This window comes from Octopus bimaculoides, chromosome 9, assembly GCF_001194135.2.
Source record: "Octopus bimaculoides isolate UCB-OBI-ISO-001 chromosome 9, ASM119413v2, whole genome shotgun sequence".
Classification (NCBI taxonomy): domain Eukaryota; kingdom Metazoa; phylum Mollusca; class Cephalopoda; order Octopoda; family Octopodidae; genus Octopus; species Octopus bimaculoides.
Window position 1 is genome coordinate 24633431 of NC_068989.1, and position 12230 is coordinate 24645660.

At 34.7% G+C, this 12230-nt stretch overlaps 1 protein-coding gene across 1 annotated transcript in view; it reads left to right on the plus strand.

Annotated features, from left to right (window-relative positions):
* LOC106884213 (uncharacterized) overlaps window positions 1–12230 on the plus strand; it is a 60848-nt gene that overhangs the window by 20866 nt on the left and 27752 nt on the right. The window contains exons 8-10 of the mRNA XM_014935462.2: window positions 5425–5520; window positions 6444–6512; window positions 12042–12168. Of these exons, the coding sequence (XP_014790948.1) occupies window positions 5425–5520; window positions 6444–6512; window positions 12042–12168 (292 nt within the window). The remainder of the gene's footprint in view (window positions 1–5424; window positions 5521–6443; window positions 6513–12041; window positions 12169–12230) is intronic.

The following is a 12230-nucleotide window of genomic DNA, read 5'->3' on the forward strand; positions in this document are numbered from 1 at the left end:
TGTGAGACAGAGTGAGAGGTCGGTGTGTATATAGTATTTACTCTCTCTCTCTCTCTCTCTCTCTCTCATACACACGAACACACACACTCACACACAAAATAGAGAGTGAAGCTTGTTGCCGTTTTTACGTCAATACCGGAAGTTGACATTGAGGAACCTTTTTAAAGAAGTGAATCTTAAATATAAAGCAATATTATTTATTTTTAATTAAAAAAATCAAATGAAGAGCCTAAGAGTTATCCGAGGTCAAATTATTCACGCATCACAAGTATGGAAGCATTTGGTGAAGTCGATTTCACGTGAAAAGCGATTACACACACATCTCTGTTTTATATATAGTATAGATAAACCGCAGATGTATACAACACCTCAAATGTAAGGTAGACCATTCCACCCTGCTTTTGAAGTTGGTATTACGCTTGCCGGATTGTTATTCTTCTGAGTGGTCTTTCTAATCTTGATCATCTCTTGTTATATGTCTAGGTTACTCTTTTCCTGGATGTTGTAGACTGTGGACAGCTCCTTTTTTCACGTTGTTTGGATGGTGGGAGCCAAAATTCAAGTATTGTCTTGTGAAAGTGGACTCGCAATACAACAATGTCGTGAATACTCAATTTTTTATTAGTCCGTCAAGGAAGGACAATTGGGGATACTTCATAGAGAAACACTATGATGGCTCAGTTGTGACTAGGAACCAAGCAGGAGTTCAGCTCATTATTGTGTTACTAAAGTATATTTATGTAGGTTCAAGTTTTACAACTTAGTGTTTTATTGGAGTTATATCTCACAGAAACATTCCCATATACTGAGAAAAACAAAGAGGGGTAGAAAGAAAGATAGATAGATAGATAAATAGAGAGAGAGAGAGAGAGAGAGAGAGAGAGAGAGAGAGAGAGAGCTGAATAACAAAAAGGTGGTTAGAAAAACGGCTATGATTGACGTCACAACGAATAAGCTAAAAGTAACACCTCTAGAAAACGATAGAAATAAAAATTCGTTCAACTGAAAAATTGATGTTCAAATTTGACTCAATCAACATTGAAAGACAATACGCCTGAACAATTCATCGTCAAAACTTCTATCGTAAACTATATGCTGAATAAATTACAAGAAAAAAGTTTATTTGGTTGCAAAATACATGACAAAAGCTGCGTGGTTAATGAAATTTTCTTTGCAATTATGTGGTTTCCTTTTAATCCCACGGAGCGAAACAGCACTTTGGACAAATGTGTTCTATTTTGCACTCTGATGAAATTTTGTAGTTAGAGAATGTGCAGAACCCCGTGAGGTATATAAAAGGCGTTCAGGTCATCACTGTGTAACTAACGAATATAAATACAAGTTTAGTGGCCATTTTCCTTTTAAATAATGATGGCAGTTCTGCATAGATGTATTACTTGAAACATCATCTTTATAGTCTTTGTAACAGAAATACACGGGTGAAATGTCTTATCTCTGACAGAATCTACCAGAATAATTCTCCTTTGTGATAATGCTCTTTGGATTTTTACTTTGAGCGTTAATATAAAACTCTTGCTTTTAACATGGGAATACCTATCTATCTATCTATCTATCTATCTATCTATCTATCTATCTATCTATCTATCTATCTATCTATCTGTCTGTCGGTCTCTCTGCCTGTTAGTCAGTCTGCCTGTCTGTCTGTTTTTCTGTCTGTCTGTCTGTTGTCTGTCTGTCTGTCTTAGAAGTAAACTTAAAATACTCGCTGGAGCTCCTTATTTGAAACTGTAAGTCTAAGTTATAAACTGTAAATCGCAGATCATAAGTAATCAGTAGTGACAAACATATTGAGAATAACAACGATAACACTGATGATGATGATGATGATGATGACGATGATAAAGTGTTGATGATGAAGTGATGATTGTGATGACCATGACGATGACGGCGATGATGATGTACTCATGGCAACGATAATGATGTGGTGATGATGTTTGAGTGAAAAACTTTGGAATATGTTTCAATGAAAATCTAAAATTGGATGACTTAATCGATGATAAACAATTGGCAAGAATGTGGCTTGGATTAACACAGTCTGATTTGGTAAGTCGTCAATAAAGAACTGGTCACAAACCGTTCGACTGAAAAATGCTAAGGCGGTCTTTTTAGAGTTTACGTCTGTCTGTCTCGATGTATGTATGTATGTATGTATGTATGTATGTATGTATGTATGTATGTATGTATGTATGTACGTACGTATACCTGTCTGTCTCTGTACTTATGTATGTATGTCTATATGTGTGTACGTCTGTATGCATGTCAGTCTTTATATTTGTTTGTCTATCTGCCTGTCTGATTGTCTGCCTGTCTGTCAATACATTTGACGTAATGGGTCATGTAGAAATAATGAGTTGACTGTTTCCCTAAAGGCTGATAGAGAGATATTAGATGCTTTTAGAAAAGACCTTATTAACATCTTCAAACCTTTCAATAACTATAACAACTAACTCAAGTATCAGAAATTTTCTATACGTTATCTTTATAGTAATGTAAATTCCTTCTATCCACCTAGTTTTCAGAAACGTGCTAAATGATTTTATTATACAAGACTCTCCAAACTATCTTCAGAAAAAGAAAAAAAAAAAAAAAGATTTCATAAATCAGCATCCTATTATAATAATGCATCAAACACTAGTGGATACAAAGATAAGATCACATAATATGTCCCTAACCAACCATTATACAATACTAAAAAGAAACATTGCAGTAAGCTATAGATCAGACCTTTCCTTAAACGTTAGGTCTTAAATCGCTAAAATCTCCCTAGCTCTAATAGATAGGCGTTCATAAAGTAACCACTGCCTACAGAATAAAGGAATTCTAAAGCAGAAATATAGCTGCAAAAGTAACCTGGAAAAAATTAATAAGTTATACATAAGCTAAATTAAGATGGGTAGCTTTATATGCAGAAACAAAAATGCATACCCTTTTTTGTCATGTAATACTGAAGTGATCATATACGAAGCGCAAATCAACTCTTCAAAGTCGTACCTTAATATTATATCAAATACTATGTAGGTATGGTGTAAAGTCAATTCAAATAGCATTACTTCAATCATAATTTTATTTTCAAGACTACAAAAAAAAAAAAAAAAAAGGGACTACCAAATATTATCTAATCACATTTAAAATTTTAAAAATACATGTTATTGATTTTGTTACGAAGTGAAATATATTTAGGTAAGTCAGATAATATAGAAACAATACAGAAAGATGCGTATTAACTGTGGATGATAAATGCCTTATCCTGAAAATTCTTAAAAACTGTTTAACATTTTTCTAAATGAAAGATGTAAATAGCGGAAGTGAGCTAGAACGTCAAAGCTCAGTGCGCATGCAGAGCAGAGTTGAAGGTCGGTTTGTGCCAAGTGGCTTTATTCTGTGTGCTTTAGCCTCGTTACTATAGCAACAGTTCGGATACTTATTGATCAGCCCACGTATATATAATATATATATGTATATATAATCATTCATTTATTATTATTTCAGTTAATAAAAATAAAGGATATTTTACCTCAATGTACATAATTCTAACAAGCATAATATCGTATTTCAAACATTTAATATATATATATAAAATTAATTTATTTAATTTAATTATATCGAGTGATTATAAGTAAATAGTATAACCTTTAACATTAATACGAATTAATTTGGTTTTAAATAAACTTCTAATAGATATTTGATCGAACTGACAGGACTATAAAATATTTTTTAATTTTTACTTATTTTTTACTTACTTGAATTATAATCTTTGCAAATATATACACACAATATACAATATAACTTTTTTAAACTTCCTTAGTTTTTGATTTGAATCTCTTCAAGGAAGATGTAACCTTCATTTTATATAAATATAAAGACAAAAAACTCTGAAAAGATTCTGCCCCATACAGGTAAAAATGATAACCGATTCTTAACATTGGATTTGACCAAACTGCTTCGAATTAGGCATTTTAAGGGGTCAGAATCGAACATATGTAGCTTTTCTGAGTTTCTTTTGCATTTAAAAATTTATTTGTATTTAAACTTTAACTTCAAAATATGATATACACACAAACACACACACATATATATGTTAGAGACAGGTGTTGTCTGTATAGAATACACTTCGAAATGCTCTAGAGATTTGAACTTGAGCCGGTAGATGAGTAAATTTAATGACAAGTAAGTTAGGGAAATTGATTTACACAGGATATTAAATACATTTAATAGAAAAAAATGTTTGTGTATGGATATAAAATAGTCCAACTTACAGAATATAAATGATATCAGAAGTGAAATGGGTAATGTTTTACGAGTCCAAAAGCTGTTTCTGGGTACTTACTGATCCGGAATAATGATAGTTACTTGGATCCATTATCGGATAGTTCCGCGTCCGTCTTCAGGGGAGACTTTTAAATATTGTCTGGTTTAAAAAGCAACATCAGTCGCCATGATGGTGCTAAGGTGTAGGTACAGGAGGTGGTCAAACTCTGTATAAGGAGTAGACAACCACCATATATATATGCTTGTTTGTTGTACCTTGTTTATCATTTTGTCCATGTTCTTTTGCCACGTCATGTACCCAGTTATGTATCTATATGTACATGTAGATGAAGGTATGTACATACATGTACATATATATGCATATACTCATATATTGTTTATATATATATATATATATATATATACACACACATACACACACACACACACACACACATATATATATATATATATATATATAGTAAAATGGTCAAAAACCTACCATGGAGAATGGAAAATCCAAGTTTACCGCAGCCAGTTTTCATAACTTTGAGGATGTAAAACTCTGTTGTTTCTGATTACTTTTTCTCCTGTCAGCTTTTCCAGTGACAAAGAATCTGTCCGAAACACTGGATTTTTCACCCACCACGCTAAATGCGTTGTACTCTTTGTGTTTGATCAATTTTACTAAAAAACTCTTGCTGGAAACCTATTACTGATACCTAATCGCTTAAGTGAAGTGACGTTGAACCAAATTTACATAAAAGTGTGTCGTTTTGAAAAATATAGGAACAGTCGATGCCGCAAGACATTAACCAAGTTATTCTCAATAGTTTTGATGATAGCACACAAGTCAGAGTTCAAATCTCAAGGGATCAAGTTCACACAACTCGCTTACGGAATCGATATTTGTCATATTCTAGAATCTATGTAATCGATTGTTCTTTTCTCACTAAAAATATTCTTGCGTCCGACCGCTCACTATTGCTGGCCTTTTGAGGCTTAGTCCCATTTTCAACAAAGGGAGATACTGCGATGTAGTTTCAAGTAATCGTCTTCATCGCGGTTCTTCAGTCATTTTGGGGTTTCACAAGTAAACGAGAAAATAAGTTTTTTCTAATTTTTCTTTTTTCTTTTTTTTTTTTTGTCTTGCAGAGAAAGGTTCGCGATATCGATTGTGACGTGTGGGTTGGTAAAGTTTCTGACGAACATTTGAAGGATTATGTCACCGAAATTTACTTCTCAACAATAGTAAGCGAGTATTTTTTTTAATGTAAATTGATCAAACAGATTTTTATGATTATTCTGGTGGAAGTCTCTTGTGACGGTTAAGCAGCAGAACTATGAAAATGCGTAACTTGTGCAACAAAAGGATTCGGTTTCAAATCCTTCCTATACCACACTAAATTTTTTCATATCTCTAAAGAAAAAAAATGTAAGCTAAAAGGCCGTGTTAATCGTTATACCAGTAGAATCGTCTCTTTACGTTTTAAGTTCAGATCTTACCGGAGCATTCTTCTGGGATCAAGAAAATAAACATCATCCATGAAATCAATTTATTCTAATGCTATTTCCACTTTTATATCTCTGGCATTATGCCTACATAAAAATTATTATTATTACTACAATTTAAGCGTTGACCTGTTAGAATCTTTAAAGCATAAGGAAAATGTTTTACAATGTTTGTTAAGGCTCTTACGTTCTGAGTTTTCAGACTGTCCCAGCATGGCCGCAGTTTAACGACTGGAACAAGTAAAAGATGAAAGATAAAAGATACGTTTGAAAATTTTTAACAAACTGTTTCTATACCCTTGTACGACCATAATTTCATTGTTTTATTTACTTCGTCTCGTAAGACAAGTTTTCGGTCCGACCCCTGATATATAGGATAGGCAAATAACATCTATCTATATGATGGATAATAGTTTCAAATCCTGGTACAGGGCCAACAATTTTGGTGGTATGGGGTTTCGTCTATTACGTCGACACTAGAATTTGATTTGTACTTTATTTTATCGACTCCAGCTCTTGAATGGCACTTATTTCATCGACCCCGAAAAGATAAAATGCAAAACTGACCTTGGCGGTAGCTGGAACCTATTGAAAATTAATGATTTCCTTGACTAACTTACAAATCTTTTAATAAATTTTGTTTCCGTTCATTCATCCAATAGAACGAATTAGATAACGGCATAAAAACGAGAGGCCAGCTTGTTGGATTTTCAGCGTTTATGTCAGATGAGGTAAGTAACTACAAAGTATTGTCGCACATGCTAAACCGGTATACATTCTTGCATAGTACATGATCACATAGTACATGGTCACATTTACAAACCCTAATACACACAAATACATATATACATATATATGTATGCATGTATCTATCTATCTATCTATCTACATCCATCCATCCATCCATCCATCCATCCATCCATCCATCCATCCATACATACATACATACATAAAATACCTAATAAACAAAGGAGACAGAAGATGGAACCGAAAATGTAGATTATGTTATACTTCTGTAGAAAATATCACACGTGTGATTAGCAGCTGCCTAAAAATGTCATCAAAGTACTACTTCCCTATGCAGTACAATGTTGTAACAAAATCAATATATAATGCCATTCGGAAAAAAGACTATCCTCAAATAAATGCATCATTGAATAATACATACACAAACGTCAACACAAGGAATGCTTGTGAAACATTCTCGTTAAAACATCTGTCAAGTGTAAGCATAAATGACCGGGTATTGTTGTTTGAGTCAAACAAGAATAAATATGTACCGTCATAGAGGGCAGTTGTCCTGCTGACGTGAATAGCTCTTCGAAAATGAAAGAGAAGAAGATAGTTATGGATGACTGCTTCAAAATCTCCAGCTGCTATATTTAGATTATAAATTCATATTTATTCCAACAATAATTGGTACACTTGGATATCCCCTCACTATTATAGATACTGTCCTTACCCGGGCACGATCTGTGAACCATGCCTCTGCTCTTTCTCCTTGCACCCGCCCCACCCTTACCTGTTACCAGTTTCCCCTCACCTAACACCCCTCCACCCTATCCCTCCTACTACCATTTTCCGAGCCTTCCGGCGACTCCAGTCCGACCCCTTTACCTTACATATCTTCCCTAACCTACTTCCCTCCATCAAACTAGCCTGGTCCACAGTTTCTTCCCTACCCCTGCCTCCCAGCCTGGTTCCTTCACCTGCTCTCGCCCACGCTGTCGCACCTTCCCCTATCTCTCCAACACCGCTATCCTCACTGGCACCCACCACCGTCCCTATCATATATCACCAACTCCTTTACCTGCACCTCCAGTAATGTTATTTACTGCAGCTCATGCTCTCTCTGTCCTTCCCAGTACATTGGTCAAATGGAAAGCCACTTGGCTGGCCGGTTCACAGAGCACCTCCGAGACATCAAACTCGGCAATGACACCCCGGTCTCGCGCAAATTCCGCTCTACCGGTCATTTGCTAACACACCTTCGCCGTGAATTGGAATTAATCTTCTCCCTTCGTTCACTTGCGCTTTATGAGCTCAAAACACTACCTCTCTTCATCTGACACCAACCACATAGATTCCCGCACACTTGCCACATTCAACTGCTCTTTCCCTCCACCTACACACCTGCGTACCACCTACTTCATTACTCTCATCACAAACACCACTATACAAACACCCACACACGCTGTTCAACTCAGAAGAGACACCACACACCATTAAACCCCCCACAAACACCTCACTCCACATACACTAGCACCCAACACTCCTCAGCACCCACATCACACACCATTATCTACACACCCAAATACTATTATCCACACATCCAAATACTATTATCCACACACCAACACACACCCTTCAATAGTGTCACCACACATACCACTATACAAGCACCTCTACACACTGTTCAACTCAGTACACACATCACACACCATCATGCACACTCCTACACCCACACTAGCATATAATGCCTGAACACTGACAATATACGCACACACACACGCAACACACATAAACACACGCAACACGCATGGACACAGATAACTTTCATCCACAAACTTGCTCTATACACATGTACACTATATAATCAGTCACACACACACATACATACTTGCACACAACACCTGAACCAACACATATCAACTACTATGCACAAGCGTTTACACACACTCGTGTACACACACACACACACACACACACACACACACACGTTAGCCTCACACATATATACACGTCCATACGAGCGCGCACATACACGCATACACACGAATACACACGAATACACAAAATACACATCTCTCTGCACAATACATACACAAGGTTACTTGTACACATACACACACTCCCAGGCCAATGCGTTTACACACACACACACACACACACACACACACACACACTAGTATAAGTGACGCATACCATTCCACATAACGTACGCAGTGGGTCATTTACAGACATATATACACACAGGTCCACATATTTTTCAGCTCGTCCACACATACATACTCACACACTTACCCCCATTCATACATACACACTCACACACACCATTCTCAGATACATACGCGTGCGCGAGAATAAATTCGTTTGGCCAGATCACCGTCATTATCTCCCTTTCATTTAGCCTTCTTCTGGCTATTTCATCATGTTGAACCGTTAATTCTTACAAAAAGAATTTTTTTTCTCTCCGTTTTGTTTTTTCATTCTCTCTCCCTTTTTGTTCTTCTTCATCTTTTCTGATCTTTTCTGTCGAAGAGCGTTTGCTCGAAACGTAAAAAAAATTTTCCATTCTTCCCGAGAAACTAATACACCTGATGGTTGTTCCTACACCAGTCTTCGTCTTTAGTTTTTGTAAATTTGAGCTATATATATATATATATATATATATATATATATATATATATATATATATATATATATATGCATATAGTGTTTGAAGCAGTGTATAGATATTTATATTGAGAAAAAGAAGGTAGTCAGAATTTTGGATTATTCTTAGCGCTTTCGTTCGTTTATCGAACTCGTCAAGACAAAATCAAAACTTAAATGGTAAAAACAGAACGTTTCGTTGTTCATTTATATGATTCGGATGCTTTTTTCTTTGTTTAGAAGAGGAGTAAAATGTGTTTGCTTTTTAAGAACAAGGGGAAAGAGAGAAAGAAAAGCAAAGATGGGGGAAGAGAGAGAGAGAGAGAGAGAGAGAGAGAGAGAGGCTTCAGGACAATCAAGAAAGAGGAAAAAATAAATGATAGGGAAAGGATAGATAGATAGATAGATAAATAGACAGACAGACAGATAAATAGACAGATAGATAGATGGGTAGAGAGAGGTTTCTTTTCAATTTAATGTGGTCAATCATTGAAATTTCATTACAAAGCATTTTAATTTTTTTCTTTCTTTTGTCTTCCCATTCTATACCTATCAACATATTTGTAAATAAACACATTTTCTCACAAGGGCTGGTGACTTTTCAATATGTCAGTTTTAGGAAGATAAGAAAAGCGAGAAGGGTGCAGTGATCACTGAAAAATAAAAAAAGAGATCAAAGTTCAAAGTCTTATGAAAATGTATATTCCTTACACCTGCATAGTCAAGTCCCATATTCTGTGTAATACCATGTTTTGCATGAACAAACATTACATATTAGTACAATATTCATAAATTAGGAAAGTAAAGTCAGAATTAAAAAAAAAATGGTACTGTTTATAATTCAATCTATTCTCTATGTACATTTAATGAAACATCATAAATGAGTTTTGTATTAATATGTATATTGTATATCTAGCTGGAAGCCACTCTGTAGGATATTAAGTTATATAATAAAGTAGGACCTGCTTAAATATATTTTTGAGTATCTTTCATCCTTTTGTAGGTTTTCTTTTTCCTTTTCTTGCTTGCTTGGATAAGATAATTCAAAAGAGATCTCCACGAATTACTTACATTAGATATCTTTCCTAATCAGTGGTAAAATAGTTCTAGTATTCTTTCTCGGGTATATGTAAGTTCTAGAAGAACAACGGTTGTCAAAATCCCAATATTGTATATATATATATATATATATATATATCTGATCATTTATAGAGATGAGTATCACGTTATTAATATTGGAGCACATTCAGAAACAACAGTAATAGTGTAATATAAATGTTTTCTCTTCATCCATCATCATTTCTATTAAAATAATAATAATAAAATTGTAGTCCCTCCACTTCTCTTTCAAACATTCAATTTTGGAGAGAATTTTTTGGTGAAGTGTAGCTCCATTGCTTTTCGGAATTTTGGGTCATCTCTTGAACAGTTGTAAAAGGGAAAGGTTTTGAACTTTCCTTCATCGCATATTTCTAGATGCTTGCTCAGTGGAATCTTGCTCAATTCCTATTGTCGGATGTGTTGCCTGTGGATTCTTGCACGTTGGCAGAGGGAATTGTTTCTTTTGCCAATGTAATTTTCCTTGCGGGTGGAGCAAGTAATGCAGTATATGAGATTCTGCGTCTTGCAGTTCATATCTGCATTTACTTTGAACAAGAATCTGCTCTTGAATTTTATGTGGGAACCACTTTCTATGTATTTTATGTTGTTGTTGTTGCATGTTCCACATCTGCTATCTCCACATTACGGAGAACTCTGATTCATTCTCTGATGTGAATTTTGCTTTTGTGAGGTGCTTTTTGAGATTCTTTGGTTGGCGTCTACTGTTTCGTAAGAGGTCATTATCAATCAGATTTTTCAGTTCGGGGATTTGTGGAAGTATAGGTAGGCTTGATTTTATGGTGTGAAAGATGTTGGCTACCCCAGGATTTTGCGTATTGATAAATTGAATCGCGTATTCATTAATTCTTTCCACACCATTCCCCTTTTCTTATCTTTACCACCCTACTTCCTAAAATTGACATCTTGAAAGACCACCAGTCTTTGTGAGAAAATGTGTTTATCTACAGATATGTTGATAGGTATACAATGGGAAGAAAAAGAAAGAAAAGAAAAAGAAAAATGCGTTGTAATGAATTTCAATGGATTGACCACATAAAATTGAAAAGAACCTCCCCCCTCTCTCTCTCTATCTATCTATCTGTCTATCTATCTATCTATCTATCTATCTATCTATCTATCTATCTATCTATCTATCTATCTGTCTATCTATCTATCTGTCTATCTATCTATCTATCTATCTATCTATCTATCTATCTATCTATCTATCTATCTATCTATCTATCTATCTGTCTATCTATCTATCTGTCTATCTATCTATCTATCTATCTATCTATCTATCTATCTATCTATCTATCTATCTATCTGTCTATCTATCTATCTATCTATCTGTCTGTCTGTCTGTCTGTCTATCCACCCATCCATCCTTTCCCCATCACTTATTCTTTTCTTCTTCCTTGATTGTACTGAAACCTTTTGATTTTAATTTTGTCTTGACGAGTTCAATAAATGAACGAAAGCACTAATATACATACATACATACATACATGCATACATATATATGTAAATATATATGTGTGTGTGTGTGTATGTAAAAATATATGTGTATATATGTATATATACATATTTAGGCACACACATATATATGTATGGATATGTATCTCCTAAAGTTACATATACTTCCGTATAGCATGCCAAAATATTTATGTAGCTTCAATAAATAAAATCATTAAAGATAGACACCATTTGTACATTATATTGCACATTAGAAACTGGAAAATAACAAAACCATGAGGATTAACAAGCCAGATTTAATTGTATTGCAGAATAAATGGCAGGCCGAATCCTTTCTTGATATGTTTGGATTCAGTGAAGAGGAACCCAGTTTTGAAAATTATGATGTTAGTTCTTGTTTCAAAAAACAGATGATGCCTGTTACTCTATGGATTGAAGGTAAGGTGAATGTACAATACACACACATATGTATATATATACATACATGTATATATATATAT